At 41.7% G+C, this 20,447-nt stretch overlaps 1 protein-coding gene across 4 annotated transcripts in view; it reads right to left on the bottom strand.

Moving 5' to 3' along the window:
• The window catches only part of SKIC3 (SKI3 subunit of superkiller complex), a 262,730-nt gene that overhangs the window by 109,142 nt on the left and 133,141 nt on the right, over positions 1–20,447 (bottom strand). For all 4 annotated transcript variants that reach the window (XM_073590811.1, XM_073590899.1, XM_073590727.1 and 1 more), the window contains 9 exons: positions 18,382–18,635; positions 17,636–17,738; positions 16,967–17,143; positions 16,521–16,665; positions 13,928–14,006; positions 13,568–13,626; positions 12,626–12,682; positions 6,008–6,076; positions 990–1,064 (listed from right to left, as the gene is read on the bottom strand). In XM_073590811.1, the coding sequence (XP_073446912.1) occupies positions 990–1,064; positions 6,008–6,076; positions 12,626–12,682; positions 13,568–13,626; positions 13,928–14,006; positions 16,521–16,665; positions 16,967–17,143; positions 17,636–17,738; positions 18,382–18,635 (1,018 nt within the window). The remainder of the gene's footprint in view (positions 1–989; positions 1,065–6,007; positions 6,077–12,625; positions 12,683–13,567; positions 13,627–13,927; positions 14,007–16,520; positions 16,666–16,966; positions 17,144–17,635; positions 17,739–18,381; positions 18,636–20,447) is intronic.

The raw sequence follows: 20,447 nt of genomic DNA on the forward strand, positions 1-20,447 counted from the left end.
AACTTTGACACATCATGTGCCCTTTTGGCGCTCTTATTCAAAAGCCAACGTACCCTATAAAGCTGTTTTCAATGTACCTTCACTGTGGTTACATCCTGAGGAAGAAGCTGGACAACATCGAAAAGCATAGATGATATACCACATTTCTTCTATCCTATGTATCCAGGATCCTTTCTGTGGCATTCCACCAGAAGTGCAGAAAAACCACTTAATTTTTCCACAGCAGTACCTCCCTGGTTTTGCGACCCATGGTCTTGCAGCAGCTGGATTTGTGCCTTGAAATTGTTGTGGATACACATTCCTATCACGTGAGAAAGCACCCCGATCCAATATAATTATTGCTATTGGTTAAAACCCAACTGTGCTCTTCTTGCTCTCCAGCTCTTGTGGTACCTGTATTCTCTATGAGAGCTGTTGCCAGACATGTCTGGCCGCCTACCTCCTGGAGACACTACGAATGATAGTCCGAAATCGGACGTGTGTCGATATTTCCCCCTGACAATAAACTTCCAAGGCTCCCATACACATTAGACTGTTGGTTGAAACAATCAATACCGGCCGCGTCAGCTGACGATAGTCTAATGTGTAAAGGGGGGTTTAGTCTTAAAAGGGAGTGTGGGGATGAGAACCTTACAATACAGAAGTTGCTCTGAACTCTTCCATAATACACCTTACATAGTGTATCTACACTTTATTTTGGCTGAGAAGGTTTTGTCACATGACAATAATGTAATCAAAAGCTGAAGCATTCCTCGAATTAGCGGAAAAAAAAGACATATTTTAAAGGGTTATTTCTAAATATTAAGTTATCTTCTATCCATGCGATAACGGATAATTTACTGAAGATGGGAATGAACAGAGGTAAGCATGATGGAGGAAACTTCCATTCATCATCTATGGGATTACTGGAGAAAGATGAGTGCAGCATAGGCCAGTCCCCTATAGATTAGGGAGAACCTAATATTTTGGTAATAAGACTTTGAACTTACATTCATATTAAGCTCTGTTGTATGCCTGAAGAGATCCATCGTTTCATAGCTTCCAACAGTTTCTGCAATTAGTGCCTAGGGGAAGACCGATCATTGCACAGTTAGAGAATGGGAATCACACACGGAAACTCGCGTTCAGTAAATTCCTGAAAATTTCTGGTTATTTTAGAACTTTTATTTATATCAAATTGCGATACAGTGATTAAAATAAGAAGGAAACTTCTAGATTGTAAATTATCACCTCAAGCTGTGCAGACACCGAGCCTTCAGACTGGTGACTGCAGCTTGACACTCTTCAGTTTGTAAGTAAGCAAAACCAAAAACCCAAGCAAGACTAAACTCTACGTGTTCGTACACTCTGGAATATGTGCAAAGGGTAAGAACACGTTCACACTGCGGCCATTTCATAAACAAAATAAATCCAAGGAAGAAACAAAAACAAACAAAATGAACATAGACCCCAGAACAAGTAAATGAGTAAATGGCAATAGTACATGTAAATAACAGAGTACTTAATTAACACTATTTTAATAAAAAAAAAGCATAAAAGCCATCCCACCATGTTTACCGATTGTATTAATTTTTTTTATATATTTTATATCTATTTTGAAAGATCAGACTTTTACGAACACAAGCGATGCCAAATATGAATATTTTGTGTTTTTATTTGTTTTATTTTTAATAAGGTAAAAGGTGGTTAGTTAGTACTTTTATGATATTTTTTATTTTTGTCACTTTTTCCCCGTTTTTTGCTGTATTTAATAGTCCCCCTTAGAGGACTTGAAGCTCTATATAGCGGAGCATCAGCACTGCTATGTAAAGCTAAAATCACAATCTCCTATGAATGACAGCTACCAAAAAATCATCATGACAAGCGCAGAAGGTCCCCCGACATCATGGTAATCCATCAGCGCTCCGCGATCATGTCACAGGCACGCCTATGGGAGCATTGAAAGAAGACACGTCCCTTTGCCAGTGCATGTTAAATGACGATGACACAGATTGACAGTGGCAATTAAAAGATTAACAGGCACGGGAGGAGATCCGTTCAAGCCACAGCTATCATTTGCCAGGAAAGATGTGAAAGGGTTAATCACGTCTCTCTTTTTTGTATTATGGTATTCATTAACATTTTGGTGCCCAATTCTTCAAAATAGCGCAAATGAGATCATGAATTTTGAGTAAAATCTAAAACATTTTGGTCTTTATCCTTGCGTGCAACTTTTTAATGCAAAAAGCCATATGTTCCGTTAAAATGAAGCAAAAATTTCAGACGCACATAAAAATTACTTCAGGGGTGACTGGATCTACATTTGCGCAAATATAACACCTCTTTCTAAAAAGTCTCAATTGATGAATCAGCCAAAAATATCTGAAAACCAACAATCTCTGCCCACATTGGCAAGTATTAAAAAAGCAGGACAACACATAGAATAAGACTTTTAAAAAGGCATCGATTAAAAAAAAGAATAAGGCGCAAATGAAACAAGGGCAAAAAACACAAGAAACTAGACAAAATCACAAATGAGCCCCCAGTGTCCAATCAGCTCAGGGGCCCGTCATTTAATACCGTCTACCATATTCATTCTACATCAACCACGCAGGAATGTACTGCACTATACAGGGCATATTATTGACCCCTTTAGGTCATGGACAATTTTTGTTTTTGCAGTGTAATTATTTCTTCTCTGTTTTCAAATAGCCATAACATTTTTATTCCTTTGCCAAAATAGACAGATGACGACTTGCTTATCGAGGGACAAGTTGTAGTTTTCAATGACACCATTCATTTCACCTTGAACATTTTTTGCTATTTTCCTTTACTTTATACAGTGGGGCAAAAAAGTATTTAGTCAGTCAGCAATAGTGCAAGTTCCACCACTTAAAAAGATGAGAGGCGTCTGTAATTTACATCATAGGTAGACCTCAACTATGGGAGACAAACTGAGAAAAAAAAAATCCAGAAAATCACATTGTCTGTTTTTTTTTTCATTTTTTTTGCATATTATGGTGGAAAATAAGTATTTGGTCAGAAACAAGCAAACAAGATTTCTGGCTCTCACAGACCTGTAACTTCTTCTTTAAGAGTCTCCTCTTTCCTCCACTCATTACCTGTAGTAATGGCACCTGTTTAAACTTGTTATCAGTATAAAAAGACACCTGTGCACACCCTCAAACAGTCTGACTCCAAACTCCACTATGGTGAAGACCAAAGAGCTGTCAAAGGACACCAGAAACAAAATTGTAGCCCTGCACCAGGCTGGGAAGACTGAATCTGCAATAGCCAACCAGCTTGGAGTGAAGAAATCAACTGTGGGAGCAATAATTAGAAAATGGAAGACATACAAGACCACTGATAATCTCCCTCGATCTGGTGCTCCACACAAAATCCCACCCCGTGGGGTCAGAATGATCACAAGAACGGTGAGCAAAAATCCCAGAACCACGCGGGGGGACCTAGTGAATGAACTGCAGAGAGCTGGGACCAATGTAACAAGGCCTACCATAAGTAACACACTACGCCACCATGGTCTCAGATCCTGCAGTGCCAGACGTGTCCCACTGCTTAAGCCTGTACATGTCCGGGCCCGTCTGAAGTTTGCTAGAGAGCATTTGGATGATCCAGAGGAGTTTTGGGAGAATGTCCTATGGTCTGATGAAACCAAACTGGAACTGTTTGGTAGAAACACAACTTGTCGTGTTTGGAGGAAAAAGAATACTGAGTTGCATCCATCAAACACCATACCTACTGTAAAGCATGGTGGTGGAAACATCATGCTTTGGGGCTGTTTCTCTGCAAAGGGGCCAGGACGACTGATCCGGGTACATGAAAGAATGAATGGGGCCATGTATCGTGAGATTTTGAGTGCAAACCTCCTTCCATCAGCAAGGACATTGAAGATGAAACGTGGCTGGGTCTTTCAACATGACAATGATCCAAAGCACACCGCCAGGGCAACGAAGGAGTGGCTTCGAAAGAAGCATTTCAAGGTCCTGGAGTGGCCTAGCCAGTCTCCAGATCTCAACCCTATAGAAAACCTTTGGAGGGAGTTGAAAGTCCGTGTTGCCAAGCGAAAAGCCAAAAACATCACTGCTCTAGAGGAGATCTGCATGGAGGAATGGGCCAACATACCAACAACAGTGTGTGGCAACCTTGTGAAGACTTACAGAAAACGTTTGACCTCTGTCATTGCCAACAAAGGATATATCACAAAGTATTGAGATGAAATTTTGTTTCTGACCAAATACTTATTTTCCACCATAATATGCAAATAAAATGAAAAAAAAACAGACAATTTGATTTTCTGGATTTTTTTTTCTCACTTTGTCTCCCATAGTTGAGGTCTACCTATGATGTAAATTACAGACGCCTCTCATCTTTTTAAGTGGTGGAACTTGCACTATTGCTGACTGACTAAATACTTTTTTGCCCCACTGTAAGTGTGGTTAAATAGTAAAATAAACCTTCTAATATCGCTAGTGTTTTTTGGGGTTTTATTTTTAAGGTGTCAACTGAGCAGTAAAAATGACCTGATATGACTCTCCAGGTCTGTACAATTAGTACAAACATGTACAGTTAGTTTACTATTTCATGACTTTAAAAAATGGACTGTGTAAAAAAAATGGTTTGTGTCGCAATTTTCCCATCAATGTAGCTGTGAGAGGGATTTTTTTAATTTAATTTATACCATTTGGGGTTTTTTACTATATTTTGATCAAATTTTATTGCATTTTTGTGGGAGGTACAGAAACAACAAAAAAAGCAATTTTAGGGTATGTGTCCACATTCAGAAACTGCTGCGCTTTGGATAGTAAATATATCAATCTTGTCCTTTAATGATTACTAGGCTCTGGCACTTTCAAAATACATATAAGCACAAAAATATTCCGGACTTACATATAACCTTTGCCGAAATGAATTAAAGAGATCCAGAAAAAATATATTAAAAAATCATATTTATTAAATACAATTAAAATTACAAATCACTAAAAACTGCCCAATAGAAGGCACAGTATACTCAAATAACAAATACAGGTAGATTAAATTCAAAGCCACAAAAATCACAAAATGACAAATTATATAAAGTCACATATAGCGGTAACATGATCTGCCAATCTAGCTCCCTATATCCATATTATACCAAAAATAGTAGAAATAGCAGAAACTCAATAATTACTGGGCTTCAAAGCAGGACATGAATCACATGTAGCTGAAAACATCATATGCCCATAGAGATGTAGCGGCAACATGGCTGGCCAGTCTAAGTCCCCTAAACCCTCCTAATGGGTAAACCGCTCCAATGTGACTAGAAGTTGTATATAAATGAACAGAGTGACAATACCTGAATGAGGTAGATACAGTAAGCAATGGGCACCGCAACCTCCTCCACCCCAACGCGCGTTTCGCATTAAGCTTCTTCCTGGGTCACAAAAAATGTGCCAAATTCATTAAGAAGCACACTCGTCAATGAATTTGGTGCCTCTAATTCCTGCGCTCTGTTCATCAAGACTGGCAGACAAAACACCAGACTTGATGAATGAGTCTTAATGTATCAGAGTAGGTCACACCATTTAGCAAACTTATCTACTTTTAAGACTGTCTAGTTAGTCTAAGTTTCTACCACCTATTGGTTGGCTTATTTTGCACCTGAAATTTTGGTGCATGGTGTGATGTTAGGCCATGCCCCTTTTCTAGTAAACCACACTCACTATCGAACAAAGTGCAAAAGGCGTCTAAAACATATGATAAATACAGTGCAAGACATAAAAGATCAAGCTACGCCAGAATCCTGGGATATTTAGGTTGACAAATATGTCCAAGTGTATTTAGTAAAAACGCAACATAACACAAATTCTTTTAGTCTAAGATAGTAGTATATTGAGCATAAAGGAGAAGTAAAATCCATATTTTATATTTTGCATTGCTTTTAAAACCACTTTTGGCTTTGGCTAAAAACTGCTGCACATCCTGGTGATTTGATTTGAAGTCCGGAGATATCACTTTAATCTGAGCTCACCTGACCGATCCAGCATCTCACGTAAGACGGATCCAAGGACTGGGCTACTTTGAAAGCTTGATGGCTCAGCTGTGAAATAGAAGGGCACATTGCATGTTTTATAGAAACCTAAGCAAAACTGAACTAAAGACAACATTGCACCAGTGTGTACATATCACTAGGTGGGAGGCAATGTAAAAAATATCTAGGTAAAAGGGAAACTGTAGCACTATTCTGCTTATTTCGAGACAGCACAACATCTCCATGCTGTTTGGTTTTATAACATTTGCAACAGTTTCTTTAGCTATTAAAGAGGTTGTCTGGGATACTTTTTTTTAATCCATATGGTTGTAACTGTTGAAAATAAACTCAGGCCATACTCCTCTTACCGCGCTCCAGTTCCAGGTCTGCTCTGGTCTTTGCCGAGGGGATGCATCAGGGACGTCGCAATGACACTATACATGACCGCTGCAGCCAATCATAGGTCTCAGTGGCTCTTATGATGATACAGGGCATGAGCTGCTGAGCCCTGCGATTCTCTTCAGTGTTCACGTACATAATAGCCATGATGTCCCTACTACAGCCAGTCAATAAAGACGGCAGCAGCGGCAGACAGGCGGCTCTGTAAAACGGAGATAAAAGCTGCAACGCTATGGATAAAAAATTCGAACAACCCCTGTAGCACCACCATGCATAGATGAGAGGTAACTTCTTAACGTCATGTCTACATTGACAAAACTCCCGTAAGGAGCAGTCAGATGGCCATGTAAATCAGAGCAAAATCAAAACGCAGTGCAAGGACTATCCGGCGGCTCTCCGGACCTGAGTATGACCGCTTCAATTCATGTACAGCCAGTCCGTGCACTGCCTGTACGAGTTATATGGCCATCTGACTACACCCTTACACATGTTAGGTTCCACTATATGCATTTATTGCTGAAATTATATAGAAGTCCATTTGGTTAGACACTCACACATGTTAGGGTACCGTTACACTTAGCGATGCACCAGCGATCCCGACAACGATATGGATCGCTGGTGCATCGCTAAGTGGTCGCTAGTGAGCTGCCACACAGGCAGATCTCACCAGCGACATTGCAGGGGTCGGGAGTCGCTACTTACCTGTCAGACTCGGCAATCCTGACGTCCTCCCGCCCGCGTCCACGCGTCACTCGTCGGCGCCACAGAAAGCCCAGCAGGAAGCGGACGACGAGAAATGGTCCAGGACCTTCTTGCGCGATCAGCGATAACCAGCGGGGGAGCCGGTCGGAGGTAAGTATCACATGTAGCGATATCGCTAGCAATATCGCTGCTACATCACAAAATCGGTGACGTTACAGCGATATTGCTAGCGATATCGCTATGTGTAACGGGCGCTTTACATTGACGGTCTATTTGAACAAATTATTACATTAACATTCCAGAAATGAACTTTAAGGATTATCCTAGCATAAGTCATCTTCTAAAGATCAGATCCCCAGCTATTTAAATTGCATACTGAATATAGCATAAGACTTTACATGGACTCAGCCTAATTCCCAGGGGTCTGCGGCACATTTCATTAGGGTACCAATGAGGTTGGAGTGTATGGACGCTCATCAATAACTTGTCACTGTATTGTGCCATTACAAGTCGGCATTTTCACATAATAATAACATGAGAAAAAGAGCACTACACACAAACTACACTAAATAAAAGTTAGTGCTGTGGGTTAACTAAAGGTTTTTGAGATTTTTCTGTTAGAAAATTACTAGATAAATAACATCACAATAATGTTTTTGTATACAACTCCGTATAATTCTAACACATTCTGTAAAAGATGAACCGACATTAAAGAGGACCTCCCACTGGATTTTTTTTTAAATTTAATCCGAATCCCTCCTCCAATTGGCGTTGCTCCACTGATTCTGGAACAGTTTTTATTTTTCTTCTATGGCCCTCTCCTCCAAAGTTATGCCTCCTGCTAGGGACGATACAAATTTTTCCTTCAACCAGCTGGGCGTGTAGCGCAAAACTCTTCTATATTGGAGGTTTCCTCTTTTTCCTCTGACTCTGACCAATCAAATAACGGCCTTGCTCCTAGAAAAGTTCTGTGGTATACGCCCAGTTGCTTGAAGGAAAAATTTGCATTATTACCAGAGGCATAATTTTGTAATGGAGAGGCACAGACAAAAAAGAAAAACTGTTCCAGAATCTGTGGAGCAGTGGTGATTAGAAGACCGACTCATCTCAAAAAAAAAAAACAGTGTAAGGTCCTCTTTAAATTAAAATATACAGATAGATGAATACAGTCCTGAAGGTTATCAGTCTACATTAATTTCTGAAATGTCTATTGAACAGCAGGCCTTGTGTTGTTTCTGACTATAAATGTCTGATAAGTAAAGTCCCTGACTGCGTCCACAGCTCTCCCTATTGTAGTATATGAGCCTTATGGAAACTGCGAAAGCCGAATTATTCATCTTATAACCCCTGTTCTCCTGATAGATGGGGGTCCTAGAGGCAGGAAGCGCAACAATCAGACATTTATTAGATATTCTGAGCAAATGCTTTTTCTATTCCACAGCAACTGAACTATCTCAGTGCATATACACCATGTTACAAATTATTATGCAATTTGGTGTTGTGTCATAGGGTTTTGTTTTTTTTTCAATGAAACCCATTGATGGTATTGTGTCTCAGGGTTCTTTGGATCACTGAAATCAATCTCAGATACCTGTGATAATTAGTTTGCCATGTGAGCCCAATAAAAGGAAAACTGGATGTTCCACACTATTAAGCAGGCCAGAGTTTTCAAGTAAGGCCGGTTTCACATTTGCGTTAAAGGCCGCAGCGTCGGCCTGCGCACGGCCGCCGCTAAGCCCCGCCCCCTGCCGCGCCTCCACCGGTAGCTCCGCCTATCGGCGCATGACGCTGCATGCGTCCTGCGTCCCCATCTTTATCACTGGGGACGCAGGACGTGCGCAATATGCATTTGGCGGCGCATGTGTCCTTTTGACGGTGCGCCGAGCGCAACCAAATTGCAACAGGTTGCGTTTGGCGCTGGTCGGCGCACCGTCAAAAGGACACATGCGCCGCCAAATGCTAACTGCGCACGGCCTGCGTCCCCAGTGATAAAGATAGGGGATGCAGGACGCATGCAGCGTCATGCGCCGATAGGCGGAGCTACCGGCGGAGGCGTGGCAGGGGGCGGGGCTTAGCAGCGGCCGTGCGCAGGCCGACGCTGCGGCCTTTAACGCAAATGTGAAACCGGCCTAACATGGGAAAGAAAAAGGATCTCTCTGCTGCCGAAAAGCATCAAATAGTGCAATGCCTTGGTCAAGGGATGAAAATATTAGATGTTTCCCAAAAACTTGGGTGTGATCATCGTACTGTTAAGAGATAATAGTGGCTGATTCTGAGCACAGATGTGTTTGTGCTGATAAAGGCAGATTGAGGATGGTTTCTGCCAGGCAAGTTCATCGGATTAAGAGAGCAGCTGCTAAAAAGCCATTACAAACCAGCAAACAGATATTTGAAGCTGCTGGTGCCTCTGGAGTCCCTCGAACCTCAAGGTGTAGGATCCTTCAAATGCTTGCTGTAGTGCATAAACCTACCATTCGGCCACCCCTAAACAGTGCTCACAAGCAGAAACGGTTGCAGTGGGCCCAGACATACATGAAGACTAATTTTCAAACAGTCTTGTTTACTGATGAGTGTCGAGCAACCCTGGATGGTCCAGATGGATGGAGTAGTGGATGGTTGGTGGATGGCCACCATGTCCCAACAGGGCTGCAACGTCAGCAAGGAGGTGAGGAGTCATGTTTTGTGCCGGAATCATGGGGAAACAGCTGGTAGGGCCCTTTAAGGTTCCTGAAGGTGTGAAAATGACCTCTGCAAAGTATACAGAGTTTCTGACTGACAACTTTCTTCCATGGTATAAAAAGCAGAAACGTGCCTTCAGGAGCAAAATCATCTTCATGCATGACAATGCACCATCTCATGCTGCAAAGAATACCTCTGAGTCATTGACTGCTATGGGCATAAAAGGAGATAAACTCATGGTAGGGCCACCATCTTCCCCTGACCTCAACCCTATAGAGAACCTTTGGAGTATCATCAAGCAAAAGATCTTTGCAGATGGGAGGCAGTTCACATCAAAACAGCAGCTCTGGGAGACTATTCTGACTTCATGCAAAGAAATACAAGCAGAAATTCTCCAAAAACTCACAAGTTCAATGGACGCAAGAATTGTGAAGGTGATACCAAAGAAGGGTTCCTATGTTAACATGTATCTTGGCCTGTTGGGATGTTTTGGCGTTAAATAGATTTTTTGTTCAGTGAATGTGACCTCCTAATGCTGCAAATTCCACAAATGAGCATTTTCAGTGCTTTAAAACATATCAAATGTTTAGAAATTCTACTGTGCCTAATAATTTGGAACAGTGCATTTTGAGTTTTTATTCATTTTGGAGATTATACTGTTACCATTGGGAGGTTTCGTCAATAAAATTCGATGTACGTATGTTTCGCTTTATAAGACGCACCCCCAAATTTAGTGAAGAAAAAGAGAATTTTTTTCTTATGTTAAATGGAGGTGTGTCTTATAATGCCAGTGTCCATCTTTGAAATCATATATATGTCCCTCATCCTGGTATCTATATAACCCCCATTCTGGCACATTGCCCCCTTGTGCTGGCACATAGCCCCCCCATCCCAGATATGGCCCCCCCGGTCACTATATGCCCCCCTGCTGGCACTCACATGGCTCCCCGCTCTCTATATGCCCCCCTGCTGGCATGCACACAGCCCCCCCGTCCCTATATTCCCCCCTGCTGGCACGCACATGCCCCCCCCCTATATTCCCCCCTGCTGGCTCGCACAAGTGCCCCCCCGTTCCTATATTCCCCACTGCTGGCATGCACACGGCCCCACTGTCCCTATATTCCCACCGGCTGGCACGCACACGGCCCCCCCGTCCCTATATTCCCCCTGCTGGCTCGCACAAGGGCCCCCTGTTCCTATATTTCCCCCTGCTGGCACGCACACGGCCCCCCCGCCCCTATATTCCCCCCTGCTGGCACGCACACTGCCCCCCCGTCCCTATATTCCCCCCTGCTGGCTCGCACAAGGGCCCCCCGTTCCTATATTCCCCCCTGCTGGCACGCACATGGCCCCCCCGTCCCAAAATTCCCCCCTGCTGGCGCACCCCCGTCCCTATATTCCCCCCTGCTGGCACGCACATGCAATATGCGACGCTCACGTCTACCAACTCGGCGAGGCTTCAGCACCGAGGTGATGGACAGCGGGTGCAGTGAATATTACATGAGCCTAATGAGCGGGAGCACTGACCACCCGCTGTCTCCGCAGCCAGCCCACCCCAGCCCCCTGACACCATGGCAGAGCCCCCACCCCACTCTATAGCACAGCAGCACACAGATTCAGATTAAAGGACGCACCCCCCACTTTCTCCAAAAATTTGGGGGAACAGAAGTGCGTCTTACAATCCAAAAAATACAGTATACTCTAACGAGTGATGACTTTTATTAGACTGACTGTCATTTGCACCGACCACTTAGGAAAATCAGAGAAAAATATAATATGCATAATAATTTGGAACATGGTGTATGGGATAGTAAACTAAGCTTTGCAGAGGCATTTATTTCAGGTTGACAATTTTTTTCACTAGTCTAGATGCCTCCATTTGCAATATAAGACGGTAGAGATAATATATATACACCAATCTTTTGTAGTAACTGTGGTTTTTGACTCCCTCTTTTTCTGACAAAGCGCTCCTCCTATTAGCCTAAAGCCTCATTCACAATTTTTGCGTACAAGTGCTATCTGTGCTTTCAACAGAGAGCCCTTATACCCATGATATTCTATGGGACCATTCACATATCTGATTTCTTCTTCGGACCGAGTGGTCATTGGCAAACATCGGAGACATATCGGATCAAAATCACCAGTGCAAGTCAATGGGTCCGTGAAAAAAATCGTAATACACTCAATATCTGAGTGACGTTCGATATTCATGGACTCTCAGAATGGAGAAGGTAGAGAAATTGTTTTTTGTTTTTTTTTAATGTTTCCACGTATGAGAAATTTAGAGGACACTTGCACCACAATCTGATGAAACTATGATCAGAATAAATTGGTCTGATTTTCTTGTACACGGAAAAAAAAAATCAAGACATCTTAGGCTTTTTTTTAAAATACCCCAGGGTCCCATCAAAGAATAGGGTGCCGTGGTTGATAGGCTCACATGAATGGGCCAATTTTATAAGTATATTCCACGTAGCAGTAATGTAGTCCAAATTTCATATATTCAATGTTTGCATACATCTTAGCACTTACAGAGTGCTGTTGTATTCACTTATTTGTATATTAGGCTGTTCTTAAACAGTGCTAGATTCTACCTGTCGTTTCAATTTGTAGGCTTTTAGCCTTGGAGAGGAAAGTTTCAGGTCCCATCAAAAAAAGGTTGACTTGTCATGGTTGGTGGCCTCTCATAAATTGGCTAATTTATGCGCAGAGTACCTTTATTTTTATTGTATTTATATACAGCAGTAATGCCATCCAAGTTTCATATTTTCAATGAGTACATACATCTTAGCGCTGCTGTATTTGTTTGTTTGAATATGTGTATATAGTATAACATACCTCAATGTTTTCATTCAGCAAATATAAAGCACCGAGATTAGTCCAAGCAATGGCATTCTGCAAAAGATAAAAAAAAAAAATACTTAAAGAGGAACTCACAGAAAAACAATATTTCATCGCTAATCCCTTATCAACACGTATGTCTTCTAGCGTTTCCAAGGACATTTCAATCCTCTTCTTGATCACGTGATTGCAATCAGCTTAGTTGGCTCATGCAGCACCTTCTGTATGGGCAGGGTTACACATAGCCCCTTATTTTCCTTTGTAGTATTCACTTTGGTAATAATAATTATTTATATTTTCATGTACTATTATATATTGGTATACTTTATTTGGTTTATTATCTTGGACCGTCATATACTCCATAGATTTTCTTGGCACTTTACACAGTATGTGATATGCAATATTTTCTATGCTAGTGGGTTTTCCTTCTTATATGATTAGATAGGAACATTTTGACTCTATCACTTTATCATGGTGTTTTGGTAGGGCTTTGGTAGGTATTCAGTTTTCTGCAATTTTCAAAACATTTGCAAAGCATTTTATTTGCCACAAGGATTATTTGTACTGATTCAGCTAATAAATTATATCTGACACTATATATAGAAGGTCATGCACACCTTACCTCTTTATTTTTTTGTGTGTGGATATACTTGCTGTCTTTAGAAATTTTTAGCTCTTATTTTTCCTTACTACTTGGGTGGTGCCTGCTTCTTATGTTTGTTTTTTTTCAAAGAAAGGAGTTTTTTTTTTAACATTGTAAGCCTATGAGATGTATATTGGGAAAGCAACTAACTAGCATAAAGAAGAAACTGTTGGCCGAATAAGCTGATTACTGTCGTGTGACCGAAGCGTTGCCAAGAATGGGAGAAGACAGTGAGTGGTAAAAAAAAAAATAAATGTAACATAACTTCATGTTAAAATTGAAAATCAAAGACTCACATTTTGCTGACACTGGATTGATTTGATGAAAGCGTGCTGAGCAAGTGCCTTGTTGACATCTGAAAATTCAAAGTAACCTAATTTAATACAATTGGTTAAAGACAAAAAAAGTGGATCCCCAAACCTTAATATGACTGTCAAGTGTTCAATCAAATTACATATCTGCAGAACGCCAAGCACCTCTGGGTCGCAGAAGCCTCTATTGGCTTCATTTGGGAGACAAACACAGTATCTGATGCAAGGGAAGGAAGGATGGGAAGAACGGAAGGAAGGAAGGGAGGGATGGATGGAAGGGAGGACGGAAAAGAAGGGAAGGATGGAAAGGAAGAAAAGGGAAGGGAAGGGAGGAAGGAATCTCACCATTGGAGCAAGAAATAACACCGAGTGCGTTCCAGTACTGGTGATTACTGCTGTCCATCATAATCGCCTTCTTAATGCACTAAATGCCAGGAGATAGAAAATATATGTATTTAGACAAATGACCTGTATTGAAAGAGTTGGAAAACTCAACATTATAGAAAGTCACATATGACGACTAAATGCTTAGTTTCAGAAAACTTGTCAGATAAAATTGGGAAAACTTGTCAATCATTCTAGCTCAAATGTCATTTATCCTAAAACAGCAGTTGTGTTATTGCAATGAAATGGTAAAAGACAGAAACTTTTATGTTCAATATGTCACCAATCTGTGTGTCGGCTGTTGTTAACCCATCGAAAGATGGCAAATATAAAAGCACAAGCAGGCAACCAACTTTATTCACAATATGTGTGTGGAGTGACTCAGAATACATAGCAGCCCTAGAGGGAAAATCATGGTGCAGAAACCATTAACAGACCAACAAAAGCCTTCCAGGCAAAGCAACAAAGCAGGAATGTCATACAGCCCTGGCATAAAATACTGATGGGACGTATCTCACTAGTAGCTTTTACGCTGTTAGACTTATAAATCCCTTGTTCACAGTTAAATCTCCAGTCACTTAATAAACATGTGGTTCAGGTGAACCTGACCGGTTGAAGGTTTGCTATAAACTATGAGCATCACATAAATTTAGTGTTATGTAAAAACATTCTAAAAATGTCAGGCCAAGTTACATTCAGTATAATGGCGAGCACGTTGTACAAGCGTGTGTACATTATAAACTGTATATATATGCTATGTGGACAAAAGGATTGGGTCCATTATACCACCAGGAACTTTCATAACATCATGTCCTACATACACAGGCATTAAAGTGAAGGTCATCCATTTGCAGCTGTAACAGCTTCCGATCTTCTGGGAAGGCTTACTACTAGATTTTGGAGATTGTGTCTGGGAATTTGTGCCAATTCATCCAGAAGAGCATTTTTTAGGTCAGACACTGATGTTCAGGAGAGGCTGGGCTCACAATCTCTGGTCCAGTTCATCTCAGAGGTGTTAGATACAGTTAAGGTCAGGGCTCTGTGCAGCTAGTCAGTTTCCTCCACACCAAACTATCCCAACCTTGCCTTTATGGACCTTGCTTTATGCGCAAGACATATTCATGCTGGTACAGAAAAAGGAGATCCCCAAACTGTTCTCACAACATTGGAAGCTTCAATTGCCAAAAATGTGTTGGTATGCCGAAGCAGTAAGATTTCCTTTCATTCGCATTGTGAGACCTACGCCGACCCTTAAAAATCAAGTTCATAGCATTATGATTATCAGTTGTTTGGAAAAGCGGGTTAGTCATACACCTGACAAAAATCCTACTAAATCCCTGACTATGCAAGTGTATCTCAAACAGCTGATGCTATTTTGAAGGCAATGGATACTCACACCAAATACTGATTTGATTTTGATTTCTCTTTTGTTCACTGATAAAAATAAACTAACAACACTTTAGCACAGTAATGCATATGTTTATGTTTTTTTCTACACTGGTGCTACTTTTTGCAATTTTCCATATCACTAACCAGGACTTCTGCAGGACTGATGCTAGGGTTCAAGCTCCACTTTATAATAATGGAGTAAATAACAATCAACGTCGGCTCTGGGATCCCTGATCTTGTGAGGGACAACCTCTTCAACATGAACTAACAGGCAGTTCGTTCCTATTTTGATCTGCGCAGACCTCTGCCGGTCTCCGCTGACATCACGTCAACAGAGCAGAGGCGTATCTTCTGCTCTGCTCTGTTGACGGGGCGTGACTGGCGATGTCACGCAGATTGACAGTCGGCTCCCCGATGCCTAACTGGATAACCCCGGTAATGGTTCCACATGCCTGCGCTGGTAGCCTGCTTCTGATATGCACAACTGGCTCTGTACAGTATTGTAGTAAAAACTTCCTGTAATGCATTGGTGCAGGTAACCAGCCTAACTGATAAAAAGCTTGTGGACCATTTCCGGTAACTGTTGGCAGAACTGTGCTTTCAGCTCTGTATTATAAATCTGTGTTGCTACAGATAAATAAAGAGCACACTAAAATTCAATTATGTTATATGAAACAATGGATAAAATGCAAATGAAAAAAGACCTGTGGCAGAATAGAGTAGATTGCAGATTTTTTTTTTTAAACACATCATATGATCTTTTGTCTAAACCAGTGGTTCCCAAACTCCAGTCCTCGCATACCCCAACAGGTCATGTTTTCAGGATTTCTTTAGTATTTCACAGGTGATGGAAGTATCATCAAGGCATCAGGAATTCTCTCACATGTGTAATACTATGGAAATCCTGAAAACATGACCTGTTGGGGTCCGCGAGGACTGGAGTTTGGGAACCACTGGTCTAAACCAACTCTTTCCAGTGCATGTAAAAGGGGTTTTCCAAACTCTACTCTCATGTATTGTGGCATATTTTGTTGTGGATTTTCAGCACAGAATCCTCATTGAAAATTGACAAAATTAATGGAACTGATGATAACTTAATCTACACAATCTATACTGAGGCTGTACAATGTTCAGTGGTGGGATTACTCTAAGCATCACACATTACCTGCATTGACTTTTCCAATAAATCACTCTGGTTACTGCCTACGTGATCAGAAATCAGGGCGTGCTGTGCCTGGTAGAAATAATTGATGCCAAGATCACACCATATGTTTGCAGACGGCTGAAGCTTCAGTGCCCGACCATAACACCTGCAAAGAGTAAGGAACAGGGTTGTGCGAACTCAGTATCTGAATCCTCCATATAGTTACAAACTTGCCGAAATTATATTGAAAATTACTAAAAAGCACATTTTATGACAAGAAACAATGAAACTGATAAGGACAGTTGCAAACCATTTCTAGAGTACACACCAGACGTATCCATAGACTTCTATGGACTAAACCTGTCCTTCTGGAATATGATTTGCCATAGGAGTAGCAATTTAGTATAACATCTATTAATTTATTTACATACAGTTTCTGTGTTAACAATTAAGTACTTAGTTCTTACCTTCCCCCAAGTCCCAAGATCTCGGATTTATTCAGTAGCTTCTGATCTGTATTCTGTCCTACAATGGCACCCATGACATGAACGCTGACTTTGGCCGGGGAGGCCAAATGTAAACAGGAGCAAGAATCTCCAAGCAGTTTCCACAGACATAAAAGGTCAGGATGCTGCTGAACTGCTCTAGAATTTATCAAAGAAAAATAAGGTTATTTTTATGGAAGATAAGTAAATACATTTGTAGGATCCTGGTCCAGCTAGCTGGTGAGTATTCTGTGACCGCTGGACAGGAGCCCTGTGAGCGGCCTCCTACCTGCAGCCATTGGTGGCGCTAATTACCCGGCCTGGTACGACGTCAAGCGTGTATCACACTAGATAGTAATGTTGCCACAAGCTGGCCAATCAAAACAGAAGCCGAGGATGATGATGGCGGGAAGGAGACGGCTTACAGTGCTCCCGCACAGCGGCCATCGAATATTGACCTGCCCACTGGACCAGCGTCCTGAAAATCTGTTAGCTAATTTCTAAAATTAAGCAGCAATCACATGTGAGCCATGGGTTACATACTGCTTAATATGTTTATAAGTAAAGGATAGAGATGACAGATGCAATGATTATTATGCACATTACATAAAAGATAACTTATTGTGATGGACAATAGTATTTAGTACTGACCTTGTCAAATACTCAAGACCCTTTTCGATTAGATATACAGCTTTGCCATCAAGGAAATCAGCAAGTGCCCCTTTAGCAAGCATTAGGTGACATTCACCGAGCCCTGCAAGACATTTAAAGCTACACAACATGACTGCTACTAAACCGTTATCAGCTGCTAGATGTGGGAGAGGAAGAGAATAGCCTTAATATAGGAAGTAGTCTAGTCATAAAATTATGGAGTGCCATCATGGTAGTATCTATTCTCTTAATTTGATGGTTCATGTATCAACAAAAATACATTTTGTGATACCTGGGCAATCGATGTAAAACCAAGGCACCAGCGCAATACACAAATTATCACATTTTGTTCATAATATGCTTAGGACAGTAACACACAGCCGTGAAGCATGGACCGTGCTCGCAATACCCGACCTGACTGATGGTTCCCTAACCTGAGCCAACGGCCTCACATATGGCAATGAAAGAGTTAGCTCAGATCTGACGCCCTGGAGGCCAGAGTGGGGATAACAATACGAGCACAACGAATATTCAACAGATGTGTGAAATTGGCCTCAAAAGAGTGTATCATAACTTAGGCAAAAAAACTCCTCTAAAAGTTACCAATTAATGAGATATAAAGAGCAATTACCATCATCCACCACTGAATAGTGACAGTATAAAGCTCAGTGTGATTAGCGCACTACAGTCAGGATTCATGGACGCCTATGCAAGGTTTCCACGGTTTTGTTATGAGAGGACACTACCTTTCAGCGCTGGCACATATTCTCCGGACTTCTGTACGATATGCTGGTACTCAGTCACCGCCTCTGTATATGTGCCCAGGAGCTGTTTGATGGATGCGATTTTGTATGCACTGTACATTGAATCTGGATTCAGTTCGCTGGCTTTCATAAAGGATTTCAGAGCGGTAGAATAGCCCCCTCTACTCAGATAAGCTTCTCCTAAACACTCCCAGCAGTTGGGGTCCGTGGGGTCGGCTCTCAAAGCAGCGTGCAAGCTAAATCATTAAATTAAATAACCAATAAATGAGAAAAGGGACTTTAGACAAACAAATACGTTTATTTCAAAATATTTCAAGAAAAATAAAATGCCAAATTGTTAATGCCCCATGTACGGATCAGAGAATGCAGCGTTTATGAGGAACCCATACCAAGCGCAGGGAACAAAGGGCACGGCAATTAGTGCTCCATCCTACACAACAGGACTTCATAATAAACCATATTACAGACTCATGTGAGAACGAGCCTGGAAACCACTTGTGGAGATCGAGCAAGCTGTGAGGTCAGGGAGAGAAAGGAAACTGTGGATGCAATCATTAACCCCCTGTCGTCTTGCTGCATCAAAGCCATTAGATTTGAGGAAAATATGACCGCTACATATGCAGAAAACAGAAAAGATGTAGAAATTCATAACAATGGGGGTTTCAGCGATAATGCTCAGGTGTTAACTGAATAGAAAGTGACTGATCTATAATGGTAGGTTTTAGTTCATATTGTTTTTATTAGTTATGAAGAAAACTCCTTTAACACAAGAAACCCCCTATTCACAAATGATAACTTATTGATTGGTGGGTATCCCTCTGCTGTGACCTGCACTGATCAGCAGAACGAGCACGCCCGACTGCCACTCCATTCCTTCCCTATGGGCGGACAAGCACTGAGCTTCTTCCAGCAGCCCAGAAGAGAATGAATAGTGCAGCAGTCAGCATCCGTCCTGCAGTGCCATCTTGTAACAGAGATAAAAGTTCCCTGTCTGGGATTTTGTGTTCCCTGATCAGCCGATCAGTGCCGGTCCAGTGATCCCATCTCGGGAGAAAGAGGGCATTGTACGTCAGTAAAAACATCCCACTGGGACTGTGCAACTTAAATGCTACTTTTATTGATTGACAGCAATATTTAAGAGGTTAAACTGCACAGCTGCAGATAGAGGAAGGTGCCGGCTGTAGAATACAGTCAGCAACTATCATGTATGGAGCTTGGTTCACACACCCACACCCTCCCTAAGTCATAGTAGCACATCTTAGGCTACTTTCACACTTCAGGTTTTTGCCGTCAGTTGCAAACGGGCAGAGTGTGAAAAACGGATCCGTTTCTTTCTTGCAATAACCTGATGTAACCAGATCCGTTTTTTTTTTTTAAATTAAAGGAACAGTGATCCGGAGATCTCGCGCTGGAGGGAGGGAGGGAGGGGGAGAGAGAGAGAGAGAGAGAGAGAGAGAGAGAGAGAGAGAGAGAGAGAGAGAGAGAGAGAGAGAGAGATTTTTCCGCCGCTTCCAGGGTTAATATTCATGCCAGAGGAAATTTGCGGGGCATGCGAAGTGGAAAAAAGCAGTCCGACACAGGGAAAAAAAACGTTGCATGGACCGTTTTTTCATGTCGCCGCACCGTCACTTTTTGCCGTATCCGGCAAAAGCCGGACGCGCCACGTATCCATGCGGCACTAATGTATGTCAATGGGCAAAATTTTGCTGCAGGTCTCGCTCTCCCCTCTCAGGATCACTGTTCCTTTAAATTCCTAGTGCGCCGTATCCTTCCGGTGGCATCAGGTTGCTACAAAAATGAAACGGACCCGTTTTTCCACACTCTGCCGGTTTGCACCTGACGGCAAAAACCTGATGTGTGAAAGTAGCCTTAGGGAGTCAAAGATGTCAACATACTGATATTAATTTTATCAAGGATTGATTGTAAAAATAATTCGCCAACAGATTTGGCAATGGCCACTAATCTCACGACTGGCAGAAGACTGACAAAGTGTTATTTCTATAATAACACATTTTTTTATATCATATCAACACATTTACTGCCGCTAT

This window comes from Dendrobates tinctorius, unplaced genomic scaffold (genome assembly GCF_039654945.1).
Source record: "Dendrobates tinctorius isolate UK_male_01 unplaced genomic scaffold, ASM3965494v1 ptg000003l, whole genome shotgun sequence".
NCBI classification, from domain to species: domain Eukaryota; kingdom Metazoa; phylum Chordata; class Amphibia; order Anura; family Dendrobatidae; genus Dendrobates; species Dendrobates tinctorius.